The 26,476-nt window shown below is 41.3% G+C and overlaps 1 protein-coding gene across 4 annotated transcripts in view; it reads right to left on the reverse strand.

Annotated features, from left to right (window-relative positions):
• Window positions 1-26,476, reverse strand: part of unc5cb (unc-5 netrin receptor Cb) — a 107,007-nt gene that overhangs the window by 17,206 nt on the left and 63,325 nt on the right. For 2 of the 4 annotated variants that reach the window (XM_068706190.1, XM_068706189.1), the window contains exons 3-6: window positions 22,692-22,835; window positions 17,502-17,605; window positions 6,743-6,923; window positions 5,065-5,232 (exon numbers count right to left, since the gene is read on the reverse strand). In XM_068706190.1, the coding sequence (XP_068562291.1) occupies window positions 5,065-5,232; window positions 6,743-6,923; window positions 17,502-17,605; window positions 22,692-22,835 (597 nt within the window). Of the gene's footprint in view, window positions 1-852; window positions 910-4,630; window positions 4,796-5,064; window positions 5,233-6,742; window positions 6,924-17,501; window positions 17,606-22,691; window positions 22,836-26,476 lie in introns of all 4 variants that reach the window. The other 2 variants (XM_068706187.1, XM_068706188.1) reach the window with 2 other exon arrangements.

Raw genomic sequence — 26,476 nt, forward strand, 5'->3', positions numbered from 1 at the left:
ATCCTCATATATGTTAGGCCTCTAATCCTTCTTCTAGCACAGACATGAACAGAAAACAGAGCAGGGAGCCACTGATGAAAGTCTGAAAATGTAATTTCACTGTGCTTCTTCTGCCAAGCTTCCCTGCAGTTATTTAACATATATCCCCTCAGTCGAACAATCTCCCATCCACGCTTTGATGATAAAGGCAGCAACCTGCTCAGTGTACGCATTAAAATGTATCACTTAGATTAATACATCCCTTTGAACATGAGCCATTGTCGGAGAGGGAAAAGTACAAGAAATGGAAATGAAAGGGATTATTGAACACTTCATTCTCTAGGAGGACGCAGAGATTTACAGAGGGAGGGTGAAATACAGAGAGAAAAATATTAGAGATATGCACTGCCAAAGACACAGTGGGTTAAATTCTTTGCCCGAGTGCCTGAGCTCCTGACGAGGCAAAGTGTCAGGCTGAAGTTCTTGAGGGGCAATAGGGTAAAGGGCATTGTCAGCTCTGAGTTAGACAATAGTTGGTAAACAAATAGAGACACATTATGACATAGGGCAGAGCGGAAATCAAAAAAGGAAATGCCCTGAGGTGGTTATCTGCAAGTAAAATATGAAACAGAGATGGACATAAAAGGACAATGGCAAACATTTGTTGTATTGTTCTGTTTTACGTTAATGGGAAAAAATACCACTTGTAAAACGTTGCTGTTTGCAATATAAGTTTTGTTTCTAATCTGGGACTATGACTGACTGTAAACTTATTGTAAAACCTTTCAATAAAGATTAGAGACAGAAATGAGCGTGAATGTAGAAATAATGTTAAAAAAAATAAATGATAAAAAAAACCCCACAATAACTCACATGAATTTCCAAAATCACTCTTGTCTTTTGCCTCAGAGGACTTCTGATATAAGGAACCTTGAAGAGAGGTAGAGATTGTGGGTAGGAGAAAGAGTAGGGAAGGTAAGGATGGGGGAGGGTGGGAGGGGAGATGGCGGGAGAGGGATGATGAAAATCAAATTTAAGCCAACAGAAAAACAAACTCAACAAATGAGACAGCAACAAACTCATGAGTAGGAGTGATAACACAGGGAAGCGATCTTTCTTGATTTGGCCCCTCCTCTCCAGATCGGTGTACAGAGTATAGAGATGGATGAGAGGAACGGGGGGAACATGGAGGTTCTGTGAGGGAGTGGTGTGATCCATCAACTGGGCTTAGTGCCTTAGCAGCAGCAGGACTGATGCTGGCAGGTGAGGGGAATGGAGGGACTGATAAAGTGTGGGCTCCAACAACAGAGTCAATAGAACCAACAGCCTTGCATATGTCACTGGAAGGTGGATGGAGAGGTTAGTGCAAGAAATAAAAGGATTGCGTATGTTAGTAAAGCAGGAAATGGAAAAAGGTTGAAGAAGAATGCAAAATCTTCCTCATAGATGGTTTTTGGGCCGTAACCGGGCTTTTGGTTGGCTTTGTTGTTTGTTGACGTGAAGGAGAAGTAGCGCAGAATGGCAGCCAGGGATAGTGCACTAGTGCACATAATATTCAGTCTCCCTGGGACATCCATAAACAACTATACAAACAATGAAGTCCTTATTGGAGAGGGAGAGAGCCACGGGCAGACAAGTGGACCGACAGGAAAATCAATGGCTTGATAGATGGAGCTGGTGTGTTCATGTAATCAGGCAAAGGGAAGGCCAGGACGGAGCGGGGGGGGGGGATGACTGTCAGGGTCAGTCTAACGGATGGCCCATTTGAACCCATCCTGTAGAGTTTCTATTCATCCGTCAGTCTACAGTATAGCAAGAGTAAAAGCATGCTTCAGTGGGTGGCCTCCAAAGGAAACCTCAGAGCCCCAGAGAGACAAAGATTATTCCTTACTGACAACATAGAGCTGAGGAGGAAAAGGGGACTCGTAGTACAGGAAATCACTGTCTGGGTTTCAGCCATTACTTCCTTGAATCCTCAGAGAAGAATACTGTCATGTTGCAAAACTGATGTTGTACTACTTCTTGGTTATGAATCTACACTCACTGAAATTCATGATTATATGCCAAAGATATTTATATCTAATCAAAACTTTTCATCCACTCAAAGTAAATAACCTCATGTTCTTGGATGCCTGAAGCGAACCTTAGAATGATGATTTCCCTGTCTCTGGTGTTTGATAGCAATAAAGCATTTGCCCTGGCTGGAGTGTTCGCTCCCCCTTTCTCTACATCAATATGTCAAGAAAATGTCATGTCTGAGAGGAGGGTTACCAAAGGCTTAGAATCAGGGAAGGCAGACCACAGAGGGAGCGCAAAACAAGAGATTTAGACATGTCAGCCTCAGCGAACTGTGAAAACTACACTCTTGTGTTAAGAGTTGGGAAGTTCTATCTGAACAGGCAGAGTGCAACCTCTCTCGATCAATCTGTAGATACATAACTTTGTTAACTCCAAACCCCAAACTCTCCGACAGTCTAAATGTGATGAACAAGCTGCAAAGTAAATTATAATACAACTATCTCCTTTTTGATTCAGGTCAGTTGTGTTTTTGTGCAGCAATGGAGACTGAGCATCTCAAGTTCTATTTCCAGCTCTGGTTGTATATCAAATTCCTTTGCCAGATTTCTGCGATGGATTGCAATTGAAATGATTTAAATAAAGTCAAACAACAGAAAATAAGATCAAGCTGCAATGGAATCCACAGACACGTGTTTGCTCAGATCCCAGCCCTGCACTGGAGGGAGCAGATCAGCAGTCCGAGGTGAGTTCAGATTGCACACAACTTCCATTCCCAATCATATTTGCCATAATGTGAGCTTTTAGATAATGGGCCGTTCTTCTAAATGCTAGTGGAAATGGTCATTAGCATTGACATAAGTGGCTTCACCCTCTTAGCTTCCAAAAAAATCAATTCCTGAAACGATCCTAAATCTATATCATTATGGCTTTATATTCTCTGCAAGCTGGCCATCAATCTACCGAGAACTAACGCTTCTGTGATAGGCTGAGTCGCAGAGATAAAATAAGATGAATAAGACAAATAAGAGTACTTATAAGAGTTTTTATAGATTTTTCCCCTGATGTTTCTATACACTGTAGACATATGACCCTGGCTATAAAATCCGCTAATGCATTCCTCTGATACTAACGCAAAATGAAATCATTGAGCACTGAAGTCATAGGTTCCTGTTGGTCCTCCATACATATGGACATACAGTATGTGTTTACTTTGGACAGACGCATGCAAATCCATCAGCCATCCGCACCTAAAGATGCATATGTGCCGCCAATGTGACGTCAACCATAACCTATAGCACATCGTGTCAACACAATACTGCTGGTAGCAGTTAACAACCCTCCAGTGCTGCAAAATCTCACATCAGCTGCACACAGTGACGGCCAGCTGTATCAAATTCTAGACATCCAGCAGCAGAGCCTTTGTTATATTATTAGTGTCACAATCACCATCTGTAGCAGGTTATACACATAATGGAGGCATCTGTGACAGTGTGTGGGGGTCTAACACCTTCAAAGATGTTCATTGGAGAGGATTGTTTTATTAAACTAGACACAGAATTTAACTCAGTTTCTGTGCAGTCTTTCCAGCTACCTCATTCTCTTCCACTTCCTCTTATTATTATTACAGGCAAAGAAAAGAAGGCAAAGACTGTTTAAGTAGTTGAAGTTCAAGGTATTAAATACTTATCCCAGTAGCTTCTTAACACTGCAGTAAACACACATGTGTATCAGAGCAATTGCAGCATGACTCCAATTTGTGAATGTATTATAAGGGAGAGGGAGCACGGTCGTTGGCTCAACTAAACTGCGTGGCTGTTTTCAACTTGCTGGAAGAAAGAGAAGCAGAATTCTTTTTTTTGTGGCTGCACCACAAACTGCCGTTGGCCTTTTTTTGTTAGCAACAAAACAGTAAAAGCAATCGAAGGATTATGATTGATGAGAAAGAAATGCTGGTGCCTCTTGGGAGACTTTTGTAAGATACTTTGAAATCATTATAAGACTAGATTATTATGTAGTCCGCAATACTTGCTCACTTTGCAACACATGTAATGCCAGCAGGAAAAGAAGCAAGTCTACACTTGTGTCACTTTGTGGCCACGTGTTTCCTCTCATTGGACCTAAGGAATCCAGAGCTTTTAAATTAAGGTAGTAATCAAAGCAGTCGTGTAGATGTGAACCCCTTTATGTAATTACAATATAATCACTTATTATTATTTTAAATATAACTCCTAAATGCTTAGCCTGTGACAAGGATAATTACTTAGAGCACTTCCAATGTGGCCTAGTCTTTTTTTTAACATATACTTAAATCTGCAGCAGAGCTGACACAAGAAAAGACGTGCTGTGGTTTCTTCTTTTATGTCACTTTTATCCAACAGCTTTTGTGTTATATGAATGTGCAAATAAAGAGATTGCTTGCAGAAGACACAGAAAAGGCGTTTTAGCATGTCTCTTTGTTTATGTATGAGTGAAGCGAAACAGAGTGAGTGAGAGACAGGGTGAGAGTATTATATGGGCATGTGAAACACAGCGTGTCAATGAAAGAGCAAAGTGAAACTCATGGTCAAAGGGTGAAGAGATTTCTTTGGTTGGCAGGTCAGAGAGAGTAGCAGAGGATTAGTCGGGTACTCACTCTGCATGCACATCCCATCGGTGCAGTTCTTGGACTGGAGCACCATGCCCTCACAGTCCTTTCCCCCGTTTTTGGGTGCTGGAACGCTGCATTCTCTCCTCCTCCAGTGGGTGCACTCTGTCCCACAGGTGGACCACTTACTCCACTCTGTCCACACGCCATCCACTACCACACAACAGACAGGACAGACGGGGGTAGAGTGAACGAAATGGTCAAATGAGAAGATGAAGACAAACAAGTGCGTGAGTGGGTGAATGTGTGCGTGATTGAGACAGCGGGATATGTGGGAGAGAGACACACACGTAAGGGTGGAGGCACAAACAGAACGAAATATGCAAACACAGAGTTGTATCATATTTTGTGAATTCCGTTTTTGTGCACCGATACCCTTTCCACCCACTACCGAGTGGGTTTATTGTAATTTGATGCCATACCTGGGCAGAGAGGATTGCACGGCAGCTTCTGAATGCCTTGCCCTTCACAGATGGCGCCGCCGTTGAGCGGGGCTGGGTTGGTACAGCTGCGTGTGCGTTTCTGGTAACCGCGGCCACAGCGGCTGTTACACACTGACCACTCTGTCCATGTCGACCAACCACCATTCACTGGTATACATGGGAATAAAACAATGTTAAAACATCACTCAAGACTACTTGTTTTCTCACCTCATCCTTATATTTGTATTGCGTTTTTCAAAAACAAGTTAAAAGGTGCTTTATAATACAATAAGATAAAATAAAAGACAACTTAAATGAAATAACAAGAAAATAAAAAAAAACAAATAAATTGAAAATTCCAGTAAAAGCACAGAGAACATTACATTTGGATTTATTTAGGTTTGTCTTCAGTGTGACCTATCAATACATAATTTACATAATTTATCATTGCCCGTTGTAAATTGTACAAACAGAGTTTTTGACCCTGATATCTCTGGTTGTTACTTTGCCATGCAGCCAGACAGTGAATACTGGTCACATTGCTGCATTTTCCGTTCACTGATTCCTCCTAATGCCTCTCTTCCCTCTGTCATCCATCTCTGTCAGCGACTAAATCCAGTGCGGAGTGACACCAGGGCTTGTGGCTGAGAACAAGTCCGTGGCATTTGAGATGGTGGAACTGGGCCCCTTGGAGCCTCCGACTTTCAAATGTGACATGCTTATGAGTGAAGCCCAAAATATTGGACTCTAGGGGAAGACTGCCAAAGCCCCACATTTCTTTATTGTCTGCTCTCTTTCCTCCATGGATTATGGATCTATCTCCTCTCCCCTTCTTTTTCTCCATTGCTTGTGCTCCTGTTTCCAGTGTCCATGTCGTGAGTTGGGCTGGAAACCACTGGGCTAAAGTGCATGTTCTAGTGCACTCTAAGAGCAAGGACAGCACGAACAGACGCAGTGGTTTGTTGTACTTTCTGTCAAGGATGAGCTGACATCAAAGCAGTTATTCAACGCTAGTGACAGGAAAGCCTTGCACGGACAGCAACCCTTGTCCCTGAAATCTTCTCTCTTGAATTTACAATTTGTGTTTCTTTATCGCCCTTACATTGACCCCCACTAGCCACATTGTTCTTAATGTTCATGAGACAGTGATGAGGGAATTATAGATTTTAAACTTGACCCTGGTGAAAGCATCAGTTTCAAGAATCTGTTCACGTTTGTCTCTTTATTCAGTTTGAAAATGCACAGCCTCGAGCAGACGTTGTTTCACTTCACAGCCGTGCTGTGCAATAACAGCCACGTTAGCTGATGTTGGGGAAACAGTGGGTGAGTCTGTGTGAAACCACAGCAGGGGTCTCTTTAAGTATGGCTCAGCCACATCAGCACCTCGCTTACAGTTCAGAAAAAACACTTATCTTCCATTCCTTGCACACCTTCCGGCATGAACAAAATGAGCAAATGTTACACGCCCCGGGAGAGAGAAGGATTTTGCTTTATGCAGAGTGACTTTGAATTTTGTTTTTTGGAGTTCAGCTGCCTTCTTATAGGAATTCAACACTTTTCTTCTGCACTAGTGTCTGACTTTAGCCAATAAGGAGAAAGAGTGTTTGCTGGTCAGAAGATGACAGAGTATTGTTAGATCTCATTGACTATGTTCAGTGTTAAGATGGTGCTCGTTTACCATAGACAATAACTGTAGCTGTGGTGCTGCGTCTCTTGGCCACAATGTTCTTAGCGACACAAGTGTAGTTGGCAGTGTCAGAGAGGCGGGCCTGTTTGATGATCAGGTTGTGATCGATGGTGATGTAGAAGTTTCTGTCATCTGCAGGATCAATAACTTCCTCGTTCTTCAACCACTCCACCTAAGGGGAAGAAGAGAGCACAACTTGAACAAAAAAAAAGAAAAAGGACAAAGAGCTCGGAGACAACAGAAATGTCTTTTAAACAGACGTTGTGAGAACATATAACAGGTTGACCTCATTAAATTGTATAAAAATCACAGCAAAGTGTTTAAACAGCTATAGTTGTTCTCGTCTCCGACTAACCTCTCAAATAGCAGTGAGTGCCAGGATTAGAGCACAATTGTTTACGTCTCTGAGGTCCTGCTACAAAAAGTCAATAGCTATCATGCTCTTTTTACTCTCCCCATAGAACAAAGCACGACAGTAACAGCAGGATAGTCAGGCAGTAGAGAACATTCCTGAATCTGAGAGTCTCTCTGACCTTTCCTTATGAGTTTCATTTCTCTAAATGATACGGATATTGAACTCCTGGCACTATCACAGAACAGGAGACCATTTAGAGCCTTTATACGGCAGTAAATCACCAAGATCCCTTTTCTCTTCAAGAGGTGTAAAGGTTTGGAAGGTTTCAAAAAGAATAACATGTGCCGCCTCACACTCTGAAGCCACTTTGATTCAACAATATTTGCTGGTTCTCTGGTTTTCTTCAAAAGGAGCTGTACAGCGATGGGGAGACCTGGCAAATAGCTAACTTCCTGTGTATTGTGATATCCCACGAGGAGCGGGGCCTGATAAGAGATAAGACCCTAAGGAGCAGTACAGGCGAAGATAAGTAGGATGTTTATAAAAGATTGTTCTCATGAGAGATAAAGTATCTCAAAAAGGTGGGACAATAACCTGATATAAGGGCCGCCAAGACAAAACGATGTGCGGGCTCACTGTTGTTAGATTTCATAAGAAACACATACATGGCATGGAGTGGTGCAGGGATGTACAACACATTGGGCGATGTTGTAAGACCGGCATTGTTAGAACTTTCTCAAAAGAGAAGATGGGCTGATTGTGACATGCACTGAGTTACAAGCATCACCAGCTTCACTAGTATCTGTGTTTGCTTGACATGACGGATATCAAAGACGCCATCAGCGTCACACCTCAGCTGCCTGCTCTGTTATCCAGTGGGAACACATTGGAGGGGCTGAGACGAAAATATGTTCAAAACATTTTTACACAATTATGTCACAGTCAAACTCTGCCTACCCAGCCCTCCGTCACATGAATGCACTTACACTTACATTGAGCAGCCCATAAAACACCTATCACCATGACAAACTTGCATCTGACCAAACACTGGATTCTTAATATCCAGCAAGACATATAGTACTACTTAATATCAGCAGAGCTTTACAGTAAACCTCTGTAAGTGTGATGTATATTATATGCTAATTTGGTGCTTGTAAGTGTTTTCCGCCATAAACATATATTAGCTGACTCAATCTCATGAGAAAGGCAGGATAGGATTCCCTCACAAGCCATCTACCAGCTGAAATTAAATCTCTCTCACAAGAGTGCATTGAAATAAAGTGCTGCATAACATAAGATGCGATGTATGCATTACATCGATCACTCAGTCGTAGATATATCTTATACGTCATCTTAATTCCTCAACATAATGGTACAGCATTATGAACGACACTTCCCACACGGAGAAGAAAACATGTCTTTATATTAGCAGATGCTAATTTCAATTAATTCACAAGTAGATGCTTAATGAAAGCAGCTTTATCATCACACAAATCAATGAGAAGTGTAGTATGGACTTAGACATAAGACTCTATGGTAATAGATGTGTCATTGTCATGCTGTTGACAATGTCAATTCTGAGGTGTCAGTTTTTGTGACCTTAAACTATTCACTAAGCGTGATGGTGCAAATGAATCAGAACGCTTTATAATGGTTATTCCAGGAATTTATAGCAAAGCCTGTACATATGAGTTAGGTGTATATATAAATTAGATTTATATTTAGTTGGCTTCTGTTTTAATTTCACTGCAACAAATGTGTCTTGACATCTGCCGAGGTGGCAATTAGACATCTGTGTTGACTTTCAGGATTGGAGCACAAGAATTCAATAATAACTCACAAAACCTCCCTGAGGTTTCAACACGGAAATATCTTTTATAAAAGTCATCTTATAATATACATTATAAATAAGGCAAATAACTCCTGCGCATTATCTTGATCTCAAACCTGCAATCATTATAATGAAAGCATAATGCACTATTACCACTCCATCATTAACTAGGAGGCTACAATAATTATAGTGAATGCATCAATGTATTCATTGAACAATGGTTATGTAGATTGTATTTTGTGTTACAATACCACCACTAATTTTGATACTGAATGACACTAACAAAAATGACAAACATAACCAAAGAGAAGGACCCTTGTGTTTAGGGAGCAAAGATTTCAGAGAGATCTGATTGCCATTTTGTGTCCTTTGTTCCCTGTGTCATGTTGAAAAGCCCAGTAAAACAAATAAAGATGATGCAAACAAGAGAAACGATGGGTTTTGTTGACATCATAAATATTTAGCTATTTAGAGCTCACATCAGTGTGTGCAGAGTACAGGATATTAGTAAGTAAAAGGTCTATTCTTCGAATCGAGATGGACAGCTGATACAAAGAGGTGGTTATCCAATTTTGCACAAATCGCAGAGGCAGCCTCTGCAAACGTGCTGCGCCGAGATGTCAAGAGCACTTTTATATGAGAAGATAATTAAAAATTTAACAAAAGCGCTTTTTAGCACAGATGGAGGGGTGGGAGGGAGGCCGAGTGATGAGAGATAGAAAGTGGAAGAACCTTATGTCAGAAGTGGGAACGGTTGTGCGAGAGCAAAAGTGAGCAACAGTTCAGCCATCATTTATTCTGAACCGACTATAATTAGGACTCATTAATAAAACCAGAGATGAAAAGGTAAGCCAATCTACACCACACTTGTGAAAAGCTTTCAAATGATAAAAAATCTGCAGAAGACTATATCTCATATAGCATTTGTCCAACTTTCTCACATGCCAACAGGCTCAATCACACAAACACACAGAGAGACACACACACACACACACACACACACACACAGACACACACACACACACACACACACACACACACACACACACACACACACACACACACACACACACACAGACATACACATACACACACAGACACATACACACACTTGCAGCTCGTTAGCATCTGATTGGCAGTGAAACATCCGGAGAGGTAATTGGCACATTTCTTGTCATTAACGAAGGGAAATTGCCACATGTCAGCTGTCTTAAAGAGAGGGAGTCTTCCTGTCTGGTCGGAGACAGCCAAGTGACAGAGCAGGAGAGAGAGAGAAAGAGAGAGAGAGAGAGAGAGAGAGAGAGAGAGAGAGAGAGAGAGAGAGAGAGAGAGAGAGACAGCAAGAAGGGTACCTGAAGCTAGAGAAGACATGAAGGAGATGAACATAAAGTAAGACAGGTAGGCACAAGAGGAGGAGATAAATGAGTGAGAGGATGGCCAGTAGTGTGCCAAAATATATGGCACATCATCACTGAGAGGCAAGGAGGACAAGACGGAATAAAGACAGGGAGCGGCAAAAAGGTTACAAAGAGGTGACTTTGTCTTGAAGAGGTGTTGACTATGTGAGTGCGTAATGAAAGGGAAAGACTAGAGAGCTAAACAAAAGAGAGAAATGACTGAGAGGAGACATCTTTTTCATCTATTGAGCTCTGGAAACTTCACAGACCAGAATGCATTTGGTGCTATTAAGGAAAATAATAAAGACAGGTTAGAAAAAGAAAATGCTAAATTCTTGGAATATTCAAGGTATAAACTTTCCATTGGAATTAAAAGGAATGTATGACTGCGCTACCTACTGTAAAGGGTGCTATGTATGTTCATACTGTATAGCATATTCATATTTTCCCTTTACCATTTATTCCACTCTATATTTATTCTATATATTGCTGTTCAATTAATATTATCAAGTATTATTCCGCATATTACCCTGCATTACCCTTTGAAACCATCGGTGCTATAAAGCAGGTTCAGGTCTTTTGAGGGACCCAAAAGACTTGAACCTCTTGAACCTACAGCCTCAATACGTCGCTTGGGACACAGCTTCAGTGTCCTTCCACTGTCACTTCTTCTCCCACTAGCAAACACAACTGGCTGCAGACCAGACTGTAACTATCGAGTGGGATGTGTCTGTGCTCTGTGCCAGCACAGCACCAATTTACCCAATATACAAAACACACTGTATACAATCCACTCACTTGTTAAGAACCAGTGCAAGGCAACACCATTCACTACTCATCTCTGTTGTGTCAGAAATAGAACCTACAGCAGAGTGTGGGGGTGGAGAGGGGTGTGAAAAGGAAGAACGGGGAGAAGAAAAAAAAAATTGAGACTCTACAGAGAAGTCATTATGAGTTCTCCTACTCCTCCACGTGAAGCCTAACTATCCATCTGATATAATTTATTCATTTCCCTTTTTTCACAGCATATACCCGCCGCAGGCTTGAATGACACACCTGGAGAATGAACCACAAAAGGTTACAAACTGATTATTCAATCACTTACTATGAGACAACAAGCCATATGCTCCGCATCTGCCTGCATGACAAGAATGGAAATGTGAGCTGTGTAAATATTAAGAAGCTGAAATGCATGAAGATGTGATATATTGAGGTGTGATGGGTGTGAATGTTTGTTTGTGTGTGTGTGTGCCTGTATTACTTGCTGCTTTCTATATCTGCATGTGTGTTTGTGACGGTGTATGTGGAGGAGAGAGGGTGAGGTAACAGAGGTGGAGTTGGAGTTGTTCCGGTGATCATACAGAAGACAGATAACTGAGACTTGAGCCAGGAGTAATGGCCTCCTCCAGCTCAGTCCTGCCTAAAGCTCTCCACATTCTGCTGAAGGAGAGCAGCCATTTCCTAAACTCGCTCCAAGGACAGCCAGACACTTCATTGCTGCAACACAACTCTCTCCATTTTCTCTTGCACAGTTCGTATGCCTCTTCAAATATGATTCCTAGAAACCCTCACTGCCTACAGTGCAAGCAACAGGAAGTTGGGGGGGAGTTCATGTTTTCACCACTGTCTTTTTGTCCATTTATTAGGGAGGCATAAAAAAATAAAAATTAACATTTGTTCAAAAATTGGCATATGACTCATCCTTGGTCGACGAAACGGTTGATTATATTTTGATGGTGATGATGGGAAATCTGCCATTATACTGCACATTTTGTTTTTAAGCCAAAAGATTTTGCAACATTTAAGTGTGGGTGGACAAGTAGTTGGCTGCAGAGAATGAATGCCATATTATGTGAAATATTAAATATACTAGTATAAATATTACTAAGGCTGCAGCTGTACATGCAGTCCTTGGTCTTCCCAAGTCTCTTCTGGCTTTTAGAAAAGCTCAGTTGATAACTGCACCAAGGGAGAGGGTTTTTGTGCACTGAGAGGTCAGAACTCTCTTTGAATGCAATACAACCTTCAGGAGTAAGGATACAAAAAATGCTGGAACCGATTCACAAGTTCAGCGTAAACAGTTTGAAAATAATTTTAAAGTGATAAAGAAACGGTTCATCTCAGAATGAGAACTCCCTCATTTACGTCTCATTGCCATGTTAAAAGAAAATACCACTAGGCATCCAGGAATCCACCTTCCCTACGAGTCCAGGTTGCGTAGAGAAGGGTGATTCCTATCATTTTAAGCCCTTTTTGGAACTGTAAACAAAGAAGCTGTGTTTACCTCTAGGGCTTGGGAGAAAGCTGTGATGGTAGGTGAACCAGTGATTTAAAATAAAAAGATTGGCAAGGGGGATTTTCAATACACACGCCGCTCTTGTAGCCCAAACATGTAGTAGTTTCTTGGATTTGTTGTGTAGTATCAGTTTATCTTTGCATCATTCTCGAGCCCCAAGCAGTGCTTCTTGTCTTTGCCCTGTCATGAATTATATTTTCTTTTCTTTCTCATAAGGTGGTCCGATGGAATGTATGCACAGAAAAAAACCCTGGGGTCCAAAGTTGTACATATAAATGTTTGTTAAGGCCTGACCCAGCAGAGGTAACAGTAGAAAAGGGCAGTGACTTACAGAGGACAGCAGCGCTCACACATGTTGGGCCATTAGAGTAAATCACAGCCTTCGCAAAAAGAAACTACAGTGATTGACAGGTGGGTGCCTAAAGGGCAATTGGTTGGTTGCTGGGGGGGGATTTGGTCTGCCCTCCTGACACTTTCTCTCCCATGGGTAACCTAAATGAAAACACACTTCCTGTTTCACTGGGCACTGAAGTGTTACTCCTGACATTCCTGGGGCCCCCTCATAACTACACTATACAGCGTTTTGACTGGGACGAAGCACTCAGCCATTTTTTGACAAGGTGACCCGATGAGCTGCAGTCTGCGCTACCCCTTCACATCGCCTATTAAGTGGAACTGGCCCTAACATCAACACCAATCACTGCCATTTACATGGTCTAATGTGTGGAAAAGGTGAACGCTGGCTCTCCATAAAGAGCCACAGCCAAGACATTTGAGCCAGATTAGATTTAATAACGTAACAGTCAATGCTGTGATTCATTACAGGCACATTTAGTGAATAACAAAAAGGTAAGAAAACATAATTTGAGTTAAATAACAAAATCTACTGTCTCTTTGGATTCACATAATACATGTGAATCCCTTGAATTTGGTTCTGGCTGCTGTCCCAGCTGTCGAAATTCATCAGACTCCTCTGGATGAGGGAGTGTGAAGTAAAGATCTTTAGGTTTCCTAGCTTTCTTCTCAGTAAAGCCAGTGGACTTAATCATGGCAGCAGGGCCTCTTCCCTGCAGAGCATCAATGACTCGTTACCCATGATAACACGGCAGGACCCCGGCTGACTGAGGAGATGCCTGAATTAAAAAGCCGCTTCCATGGAAACAGGCTCAGCAGCTCACAGTGCTGCATCACCTCTGAACTCTCGTCTTTCTCTCGGGGCTGTGACAAGTGCTCTGAAGTGGAGATGGAGATGGAGGGCATGGGAGAAGAAAAGAAAAAGGAACAATAAAACTGCATTCTTTCACAAGGAGATTTAAGTCAATTTTATGAGCCTGCCACATGTTCTTGAGTATGAAAAGAGACTATTGTTACTTCTGTAGAGGCCCTTAAGATGTCGAAGAAAGAGCTTCATGGAGGTATTAAAAGAGAATGATCAGTGTTAAGCTGAAGGAAAGTTTTCCATCCCCATCTTTACCTTACTCTATCTATGGCCAGCGCTCAGCATGTGAGCCCACGTAATACAGAAACCAAGCCTTTCCTGCCAAATCACTCCCTCTCCCTTCCGTCCAATAATAGTCCCGACAGTTACATTTTCCTTCTGCTTTTGATTAAGTATATATCAAATATTCATGGCAATGGAAATGTGTAACAATGACTTTTAGGGGGCCTGGTGAGTGTCTAATGTGTTCAGACCATACAAGACGTTCAGATGACTGAATCCTTGTGCTATTTCAGAAACCTCACTCGCAGTATTTCAGTCTTTTGAGGCCAAAGTTCCATTGGTAATGGTCGCAAGGAGAGCCAAAATAAATGTCGGCTGCTTGTTTTCTTTGTGTGTGTGTGTGTGCGTGTGTGTGTGTGTGTATTCCACAACTCCGGGACTATCTGTACACCAGAAAATCAATGTATGAAGTTTGAATAACCTGTCAAAACAAAAGGGCCAGGATGCCTCAAACTCAACTCCAAATATGAAAACCTCTGAGACGTCGGATGGGAACCTTTTCATATCTTCTGTAAACTTGCTGCACCATCACAGGAGCAAAGCTGATTATTCAGCATAATGTTTAATTTTCGGGGCAACAGCCACTGCAGGAAGCCAACAAAGACTCAAAACCACTTAAATAGAATAACAGAACGTCATTACTGTGGTAAACCATCGTGAAAACCTAAAATGTAAATCATCTGTAAAGTGGGAAGTCAAAGAGGGAACACAAGACTGACACTGGATAACATCAAATAGCGCAGTTCCACTTTGTAATCTGAGATCAAAACTAATTGTGGATGACTTACTTTGATTGTTGAGAATGTGGGCTTTGTAGCTCTGAGGATGTATCTGCGTGTGGGGGAGAGTTACTTTGCAAACTCTTTGTCTAAAACAGCTGCAACAATGTGGCATTATAGCTGATCTCAACAAAATATCTTCATTAAAACTGAAGTAAAAGTGTCAGTGCTTGCAACTATTATAATGTTAGTTAATGTTTGAACCTAAATGACACATTTTCCTTATAAAGCTCTTTTATTCTAGTTTGAAAAGAGGAAGCACTACATCAGCAGTGAATCTTTTTTTCTGCCAGCAGGTCAGCCACAATCACACTGTTCCCCCCATAGAATAAATGAATAGACGTTCAGCGCTCAGCGCTCAGCTGAGTTGTTGGCAGCATGGTATCATGTGTGCCTGGGCACACAGTCGTGTTAATGTCCTTGTTGGTGCCCCGACATGTGAACATCGGGGAAAAGCAGGGATGTGACCGTTCATGCGCAGTCAGCACAGTGTGTGTGTGTGTGTGTGTGTGTGTGTGTGTGTGTGTGCCACACAGCACAATGTCCATCACATACAGTCCACATGATTTAACAAAAGTGCTGTAAGAGTATGGGTTTTGTGGCTCAGTCAAAGCCTGCCATTCCGCCAGCTTCTCCCTCACAAGGCAAAGCCCTGTAAAGGAAGCCCAGAGCGAACTGACAGCCCACTGGAGGCCTGACAACAACTCACCGGATCCAACCCCGACAAACCTCAACAGCTCCTCTCCCTCTGCCTTCAGCCTCTCTCATCCCCTCTATATTATTTTTTGTCTTAAAGTGGGTGAAATATGACAGATCCTTCCTTCACAACGGCTGCTACATATTTCTGCAGATTCATATGTAACCACAGACTTAGCCCATCTGCTTTTTTCTCTGAGGCTTTTTCTCCGGCGGGTTTGTGTGAGAAAAGCCCTGAAAAACACAGATGAAAAAGCAGCATTCGGTTTTGTCCTTTTTTCCCACTGAGGCAGCTGTGTTTGAGTTCGGAAAAAAAAAAATTGAGGAAAAACAACTTGTGGAATGGAACTGTTGTCTTTTTTTTGTACCCATGAGGTAAGTGTGAGTAATTAAAGAAGCTGAAAAGGGACCTCTGTACACACACAAACTCCAACTTGATCATAGAAGGAAAAGTAAACTGTAAACAATCACTGCTCTTAGTGAGAATACAGAAACTGATGCATGCAGGGAGAATTTTAAACAATCGGTTCTAGCTTCTTTATTTATTTTTCAAAAGAGGTAAACTGCCTGCTACAAATTCTGACCTCATAATATACAAATTAAAATATGTTGAATAGATGGCTAGTTTGGTGATGGGTAACTACATTAAAACAACACTGATTCTACTTGATCACACACACTTTACCCAGACTGAATACACTATAAATGTTGGCAAGCCTCTTATTTACCCTTCATTGAAAATCTAGGTTGCCACAGCAACTCCATATCTCAGAAAGCATAGATGTGTCATGATTGGACCCCAGCTGAGTCTTTAATCGCTGCACAGAACCAATCCAGGATTGACAGAGAGACCTCAGACACGTAGCAAAATCACCAGTGCTATATGGCTGTTACAGCAACACTATCAGACTGAAGCCTGGATTGTATAAGGAGAGTCTGCGGAGTGGCAGTCCTAAACTTTCTTCCATTTAGCCTGTCAGCACTTTCAGTGGGGATAAATGCTGTGCAGTTCCACTCACTTAACTCGGCTTTTCCTGGTCAATCACAAGCCTTTAGAGAGTTCAGGCCCAACACCCCCAACTCAAAAAAAAAAAAAAAACACCAAAGCCCCCCCACCCATCAAACCACTCTTTCATCCTCTATTTATGTTCCTGCAATCACAACTGAGCCTTTTCAAATGCAGCGGTAACAGTGCTCTACTGTAGGGTAGGGAGGAAGCAGAGCAGGGAGGTGATATTGGCTGAGCTACGGTAACACAGGGACACAACTGATTTTATTCTTTTTTCCCCCACTGCAGATAATTACAATTTTTTTCCTCCTCTGACCAAATTGCAGGGACTGGCCGATGTTCGGGAAATACCCAAACAGCCTAAATAGCTCAGGCAGTGGTGGAAAAAATGTCCTTATCTGAGCACTGGACCGTGTCACATTTATTCAGTGTTATATTATTACAACTTCTGAAATGAGCAGAGTTCAAAACTGAGGAAAATTCTGCTATCAACACAGTTTTTATGTGTCATGAAAGAACAGAACCATTGACTGGTATTATGAAAACATAGAATACATCTTAATAAATACATATGCTAAATATACAATGATGGGGGAGTTGGACATTTTAGCTACCCATTATATACAACAAAAACAAAGTAATCACACCAGAAATGATGGCGACATTTCAGCTGAAGCTCTTCACATAAACCTCTTTTCAGAGCAGCCAGTTTATTGGATTTGAGATGAGAACTTTTGGCTGGGCTTAGTCTGGATAATCACAACTGCCTGCATTTCTATGGTGAACATGTAGAAGTGCATATTAGAACCTATCTTTTCAAACTAAAAATATAACTATCATAACAACTACAATTCAGTGGCCCAATGAAATGTGTTTTGAACCTTACCTCAGCAGCTGGGATGCCTTCAGGTGGACGACATTGGAGCAACACTTCCTGTTCGAGGGACACTTCCTTCCCAAGAGGTTCCTGGTCAAAGGTCTTCCTCAGGTCTACAATAGACAGAAGCACAATGTGTATCAATATTTACTTATATCTCATTGGCAGGTAAATGTGAGGGCTATTTAAAAGTGTTTAATAAATCATCAAAAAGAAAAAGGCAGGGTAACTCATCTATAATAATTGCCGCTGTGAAAAAGCAATACACAGAAACATTAACTGAGATTTATGCTTTTTTTCTATCTCCCTCTCTCCTTCAGCTAACAAACAAACCTCCCTGAAGTAGATGTAGAGAAGATAGATAGAAGGGGATCTCTCACCCTCCAATGAAAAACTAATATTGTTGTGGCGTGAGAGCCCTGACGGAGTAGTGCAGGGCAGGGATAGTGGAGCTGACAGGGCAGGATTACTGAAGGTGTCATGCTACACTGGAACCCAAAGCCCATTAGACATATATCATAACCTGCTGCACAGACTGAGACAGGCGCAGTGGGCATCATACACAACAACGGAGGGGAGGGGAGAGAGGGGAGAGAGAAGAGGACTTAATGGAGGAGTTACTGCACCATTTGGGAACTTTGGAGTTACTGAAGCATCAAATCTACAATCAAACCTCCAAACTCCACTGATAACATTTCCACGGCCTTTGCAATATTCTTGGTAAAAACAGTTTTTGCCAAGAATTAAAAAAAAAAAAAGTCTTTTAACTGACACATTTAATCGAAAGCAGTAACCACATCCAATACAGGGTGCTCTAACATGTTTTCCTATACAACAATTCTACATACAGAAGCAGGCATGAACTGAATTCTGCAACTATGCCAACCTTAAACCGAGGCCAGTCCTGCTAAGAAAGGCAAGCATGACGGAAGAGTGAGACAAACCAAGTTGAAAATGATATCTGTGTGAAGACTACAAGCTGAGAGGTTAAAGCAAACCATTAAATCGAGCCCAGACCTCGAAGGGTTGAACTAAGCAGGAAACATACAGCTCTAATAAAACTGCAAAAAGGCTGCAACAGTAAGATGCGTGTTGGGGGTCTGTGTTTACTTCACTTTTAATATCCAGGTTTCTGATACCAACACATTTCTTCAGTTCCTCCTCTACTGACATCTAACTGTGTCCATGGAAACAAACCCAGAAATAACCCTGGTAAAGCAATTCAGCAAACAATATGGCAGATCTCATACACAGAACACTATTATTACAGTAATGGACTGCTATTGACATTGTGTGTTAAGATAAAAAAAATGTATATATTATAATAGATACCTCTGCAATAGCACATTGGTTGGGAAATCAAGGTTTACATAGTTGAGTGTAGATTAAAAGCACCTTCAGATGTGCAGTGACACATGGCAGAATTTGTACTTCAGAAGTTGAAGCAGATGGCACTAATAATAGTAATAGGCTACAGTACCCACGTCTATAAACGTAAATAACTGCTCTTCATGGTGTGGGGAGATTGTGGTATGTGTGTGAATGGATATAGTAAGGACATTCTCACTATAGATTTTACGTATTCATCACTACTATGGAATATAAAGAAGACAGCCCTAAAACGTGATCAAAACAGAGGTTCAATTTACCGATTTCATCACTTGATTTCTTTTTGTTCAATAGCTATTACATGAGGACACATTATACTTAAATAGAGACATTTCACTGTTCAGCTAACGGTTCCACTTTCCCTGCAGGAGAAACTAGATCATGTTCTTATTACAGAATGCATGATCAGGCTACACCTGGAGGCCCCAAAGAATACATACAGTCATTTTAAGGTTCATTTTTTATTTGGAAAAATTAACCTTAAAAATAACAAATTCAATCCATGTCCCAATTCCACCTGTGAGTATGCATGTCTTCAGGGGAATAATAACCCTAACTCCACAATTTCAATATATTATAAAAGCTAAAAAAGCGTGAGTGTTGAATTGAAAGCAATTTCTGTAAAAGTCTGGTATGAAATTAAAAGAAGGAATGACTGGAGGGGCATATTGTGAGACATATAAAGCTTTATGGAATTTGATCCAAGGACCAACAGTTTGTTTTTTATTAAGATGGAAAGGTAAGGAAAGGAAAAGAGGCAGCAAAACTCTGTCTCAAAGGGGCACTGCTGTTTGAAGTTGTAAGAGTCATTCTACTGCTGCTCTGATGTCAGAACTACAATGTGGAGATGAATGCTAGTTCAAACTGCCTCCACAAGATAAAAGATGTAGTCACAGTATGACAGGTGAGGAGAAGAAGCAGGCACACCGTCTCCTACACAGGAACACACTTCATGCTATACAGTACAATATATGCACTGCAGCCAAATCCAATAAATAAAATATGAATTCTCCATAAACCTATGAAGAGTAAGTCAGTCTCCACTGGGTACTGGACTGGCTGCTCAGTGTGCCGTATTGTAGCAGAATGGACCGTAATGCCTAGCAGCCATACTAGAGGTGGTGTCCACGGTATGGGGCATAGCAGGTTTTGGTTTGGCCCAAACATGTTTTACATAAAAAATATAATGTGTTTATTATGATAAGTAAATACTTAATAACCTCTTTAAACCCAAGCAATTCAAATAATAAGCTTGTTTGGATAGTTACATTTCTGTTGTTGTTGCCAGAAAAACCACCTTCTTTATTTTATTCTTTTAGTGTCAAACCAGAGTCTGTTACTCCCACAACTACCTCTAATTATTGTACAGAACATAATATCACAGAATAGCCTGCATTAAATGATTAGAATTAATTGCATTGGCCTGCGTTTGAGAGTATGTGTAAAATATTCATGTTTTTTTTATTTTTTTATTCCCTTCTTGAAGCAGATCAACTACAGCTTGTTAAACAAAAAATTAAACACCCAGTGCTTGTTTTGTTAATTTCATCATCCTTTGCAGACCTTTGACATTCCTCTTGATGAAACACAGTAAGTAGCATGCAAGTGATTATTTTTGCTCTGCATATTTTACTGGTTGTGGGTTTAAATTATGCTCCCTCTCTAGAGTCTCTCCTCTCCTCACTCCTCGTAACCCTGAACAGTACTGTGGGACACTGAAGGGTGTGGGGCCAGCTGAGTCGACATTCCTGTGGGAGTCGTACTATTCCCTCCTCAGCAGATAAACACTTCCAGCCTCGCTCGCCCTCAGACAGATACACATATGACAACATTACCTTAAGTGGGTACAGTAAGTTTGGCTACTTTTCATGCTAAATTACACCAGCCTTACACTTGAGAAACTTCCTCGCTTAGTGAATCATAAGGTACTGATGCGGACCTAAATTAGGAATGACCATGGAGACTTGACTTGTACTCGTAAAATTATAATGCTACAAACAAACAAGAAAATCAATTTCCAGCTTTCTGAGTAAACTTCACCCTTCGACAATCTTTTGAAAGGCATTTCAGTTGATTTGATTCATTTATTTAATTTGGTTCTATGCACATGCTTTTATTGCCTCTCTTTTTGGCAAGCAATCACTGCTCCCCAACTATGGAGGCCAATCAAAACGGTTTTGTGGAGGTCACAAGAAGAAAAGGCAATCACGGGGAATTTACACATTCTTCCTCTAGCAGGCACAAAGAATCTCTGACAATACTTTTAGCTAGACCAGCCTTTTTTTAAGGTCTGAAAGCCAGTGCTTCAACACAACAACCCCTTAACTTTCCAGCGCTGGCACTGACTCACAGTCTGATTAAACTGTATATGTTTAGATGATGGGAGAGGAAAGGAAAACAAGCCCAGTTTCCATTAGCCTAACAGGATCAAGCCCGGCTCTGAAGAAGCCTGCCTGAAGGGAGAGCACAGCAGAGGAGCTAATCCATTCAGCAGAAGCTAATGGGAGGGGAAGAGGGGTCCATTGTGATTTGAGGGATAGGTTAGTGCTGGAAGGCTGCTCATCATGGGTGATTATAGGAGGTGGAGCAGCGGGAGTGGGCTCGGTGGGGGAGACTTAGAGGCATGATTCTGATTCACCGGGCTAGTATAACAGCAGCAAGTGGTAATGAGACGAGCTACTGGTGTTTGAAAAAGAGGGATTACACTGAATTCAAAGAGCAACTGTACAGAAAACAGGGGGAAACCATAAGAGAGAGAGTGAGAGAGACAGCGATATGTAGATGCAGAGAAAGAAAATGAGAATTAGGTGAGATCAAAATCGAGAGGGACAGATATATGACGTTACCAAGTGAAAACCATGGATATTGACTCCGTACTGTGCTACTCTGCTGAACTGTATAGTGAAAATGAAATCATTCCGACAGTGGCGCCGAGTTGCCGGCCAAACAGCGATATCCCCATCACGCCCTATCCAGCAGTGATAACAATACATTGGATGCAGACTACAATACACGCTGCAAGTGGGTGTTGCATTCTGTGTCTGTTTGCCACACGTCAGTCACAATGAAGTGACAATTGAAATGACTTAGTCAGAAGTTGAAAGCGTTGAGCGTGATCTAGCTGATACTACAAAAGAAGTCCCTTCGGGGGGAATTTTGACAACACTGTGGAAGCAGTTGAGTTATGTAATATGTGTTGTGTTGCAGAAGCAATGCCTTGATGTCACAATTCGAACTACTCTTACATCTCTGCTTTCCTCACCATGTCCTCTGGGGTTTCATTACTTTTTAGATTTTGATTGGCACATCCTTTGGGAAACAGTTATACAAAAATTAGCCCAAACTTTAGAGGCAAGAGAATGTTTCTCTTTACTTGGAAAGGGTTTGTGTTATGCATTTCAGTAGGAGGACAAACACAAAGGCAGTGAACAAATGAGGACCACCTACATAAAAAAAGAGGTAAAACTGGCATAAACATGTGCCATAGCCTCTCTAATGTGTATACACTGCTGAAGCTCTCCCCATCCTCTGCACTGGTTTATACTGTACACAAGGAAAGGGATTCAGATCCTGTCGGCTTTTTACCAACTCAAGTTCAAAGGGACACTTGAGTCCCATGTTAGTAAGACTTTTTTTCACTGCTTCTATCTCCAGAATCTGTAAATCTGTCCTGATACACAAGTCGGTCTTTGAGATGCATTTCCTTGGCAGCCAAGACATTTTGTTTGGAGAGGAATACAAAGATTAGAGAGAAGATAAAGACCGAATAATGGGATGAAGAGCAGGATGAAGGGAGGGGAGAATACTCACAGGCGATGCGGACGTGGGCTTTGCGGCTCTTGGTGGTCCCCGCAGAGCTCCAGGCAACACACTGACACCAGAAGTCCTCCGGCCCAAACAACTCCTCCACCTGCTGCCGAGTGATCTCTATGCTGGCTTCTCTCACTACCAGTCCTGTGAGGAAAAACAGACAGGATTGAAAGGGAGGCAGATAGAGGGGACAGTATTAGCACATATCGACAGGGAACAAAGAGCTCCAATGAACTGAAACACACCAAAATGAATTAGTTTCATACACATATACACTGCCTTGTAATCACGAATCAGTAAAATTTTAAAATGAGTCACATCACATGCTTTGACACTGGGTATTTGTGTCAGTCTGGCCCCGAATCCAGAGCCAGAGAGCTGAGCTGTTTGGGTCCGGGCCCTGTGGGGGAGGATTCTCGGCGTCATGGCTACCACAATCCTGTTTGCTAACTCCTCTGATTACTGCTCATCTGGGTGCCAGGACCCAAACAAACAAATCATCCTCAAAACAAATGCCTCTACCCACAGCTGCCCCTCTAGAGCAGATTACGCTGCCACTACAGTGTGTGTATGTCGAGCATGCATAGGAATTCTGTGTATATATAAATTAATGGGTTATGTGGCGCACGAGCGTTCACTGAAGCTACAGATACTTCACATGCAATATCATGCCTTATTGCAGCTCAATCCATCATCCCGTTTTGATTGAATGAGATATTTGTGAGAACAATAGTGGTCTCATGAGGTCCTTGTAAAAATTAGAAATGTACTATAGTAACTCACTGTACTGTAGTATTTAAAACATTAGGAGACAATTAACACTTTGATTTATAGTATCTGAACCCATAATGAGCAGGGTTGATGCAAAAAAGATTAATTATTCTATGCGTTGATACCTGTCATGTGGTCAGGAGACATGAATGACTGCGACAGTACTGTGGACTTTTCACAAGAACATGCTGAGACCACGCTGTGAATAGCCAATGCCACCTCATCCTCAAAGTGCTGCTCTGTTAGGTATAAATGTGGGGGGTTTTCAGCCCACTGGAAAAAAGTTAAGTTGATGTAATTTTCCTGGAACTGTCATGCTCAAGTACCTGGTCAGCAATGTAATGTGAAAGTGGACTGTGGCATTCAAATTATGCCCTGTTGAAGGACCTTTTGTGTGCCTTGGAAACATTCTCTACACCATTACCACCAGGATTGATGCATCTATACATTTTTATTTTTTTTGTCCACCATAAATCAGATCGTGTCATCGGCATTACAAACTACCCCGGCAGCTTTCTTTCCCCCACTCTTTAGTTACTCTGTTTTAGAGATGACTAGGTCTGTAGCTGTGTCTCATTGTTAGCTGACATTATGACAGAAACTGAGTCTTCTCTTGCAGTTGTAGTAAATCCAATAAGTAGTTTGATGAGTTCTGCACACTGTTCTTGTACTGAGCACTTATGTGGTTAGTCATTTAGTCGTTGTATGGTATTGACCATATATTGCCATTTCTTACTACAAAACTGCTACTGTCTGGAAGCTTTGAGTCAGTGTCTCCAGACTCACAACCATGACCAATCTGTTTACATGAACAGGGGTGTGTACATCTTATTCTTCTAACAGATAATGTACTTTTGCACATTTTAATGGCTTACGTTAATTTAAAAAAACAAAAACATTTATATATATATAGTTTTCTCAAACATCCCCAACTCTCGTAGTGCACACCATTGCCTGCTAATTCAAAAACAATGGGGAGGCTGATGTCTCTCGAGGAGACACAAATTAAAAGGGCTGCACAGAGTGCATGCCACTTCAAACAGGGGGCAGTGGCAGAATTAATGATGCGGCCTTGTTGTAACAAGCCTAGCTAAGTGCTTAACTGGAGCTTGTCCAAACAAAGGTGTTATGTTTTAGTTAGTGAGGTAACTTAAACTAGTATTGGGTGTTAATAGTTAGCCAGCCAACAGTTCGACTTGCCTTTATTTAAGCATAGTATCTCCTTATGAGTCCAGTTTTTGATATTGGAACACACTTACAGACATTAGAGATACCATAAAAACAACCACGGGCAAAAACCCTTCATTGTTAGAGCTAACGAGCTAACATGTTGTCAAGGTTGGTAGGTTAAATATGATAACATTACTCACGCATGAGAAACATGCCATCTGTCAGATGTAACGTTAAGCTACTTAACTGGATTAGGCTGATAACTTTAAAGAAACTTTAAAGGCTGTGTGCTAAACTAAGCTACTAGATGAGAGCTGGAGCACATTTTTTTTTGCAGTGACAGCAGCTAATAAAATGAATTACGGCTGGTTTAACTTAATCAAACTTGCGTTTTTAACGCTGATTAAATAACTTCTGTAATGGCCTCATTGCTAACAAATTAAACTATTGCTCCTACTGTATATTTAATAAGTTACCATTCACGTTATGTGTGTGTGTGTTTTTTTATTTACTGAGCTTACCCAAGAGTGTCACTGATGTGACATCATTATCATGCGCTGCCTTGTGTCACAAATCAGTGACTCATCGTGTCCCAATGTTCATTTAATCAGTAACCCAATCTTTGCCTGAACTCAAATTCATTATATTGTGATTCACTAGGCTACCTGCTGAACTCGACATAAAATGGACCTTTTTGTGACACACTGTGAACCTCTGCCAGTAATCTAAAATTGAAAATTGAGTGTGAAAGCTCACTCAGAATGCAATAGATTTATCAAGACAAATCGTATCTAATCTAATATTATAATCTGTTGGGCAATTTTTATCTTTTACATTGATTGTTTGATTTGGAAAAATGACAACTGTTGTGTTCCTCTAATTTCCCAAACATTGTATTCAGTTTATTGTGCCAGTAAAACATCCTTATCACAAAGCATACAAATGTTCATAACTGCTGTTATAGATATCGCTACAATGGAATGGAAATCTCAATGAATACTTTAAAGCAAAGTATTTCCACATGAGCCCGACGGTATCTTAGCAGTCGATATATTTGTCTGTCTTTTTATGCATATATTAATAAGCCCACCTTTATTCTCCTCTTCTGGATGATCACAATTTGTACAAAGGTTCAGGATCTGTTTTACAGTTCGACTAGGTTTACACTGTATGTGCCTGAATTTCTGGTTGAATGTAAAATGAAAAGAGACCGGGTGGTTGAAAACATGAACATGCCATTTTACTTCAGGTTCAGAGCATTCACACAGCCTCCTTGTACTGGCACACACACCAGGCAGAGTGACATCCCACACACCAGCTTAGCGCTCATGTAAAATTTACACAGTGTGCCGACAGGCAGGAGAACAGCCGCGTCTGTTGTGTGCACATTTGCTGCTGCATGTATGTGTCCACATGCATGTGTGAGTCCGAGGGCGCGCGTCTGTGGTTGTCTGTACTGTATGCCAATGTGTTTGAGAGGATGTGTGTTGTTAGTTTGAGAATTTTAAGGATGGATGTGATGGATGTTAGAACATCACAGACAGAGTAGTAGAGGTAAAATCAATAGTGGAAACAATAAGAAGATTCTCCAAGGGTGTAAAGCATGTGCCAGAAAGAATCAGTTAATTTTTTTTCCATCTGTGTTCCAGACTGTTTCTGAAGAAGGTTCTATAGAGCGGGGAATTATCTGTCTGATGTTAGAATAAACCCTCTGCACCATAAGATAGCCTCAAGTGACGGTGATGACCAGCTATAAGTCTACTTTAAGAGTAATTCATGACTTCATGAATTCAAGCAGGATTAAACTCTTCCTGACGTGTTGCACTTGAAACACATCAGAAGGA

Source organism: Cebidichthys violaceus, unplaced genomic scaffold, assembly GCF_023349555.1.
Source record: "Cebidichthys violaceus isolate CVI_PGR_0920_01 unplaced genomic scaffold, fCebVio1.0.p SCAF_12, whole genome shotgun sequence".
In the NCBI taxonomy this organism is placed as follows: domain Eukaryota; kingdom Metazoa; phylum Chordata; class Actinopteri; order Perciformes; family Stichaeidae; genus Cebidichthys; species Cebidichthys violaceus.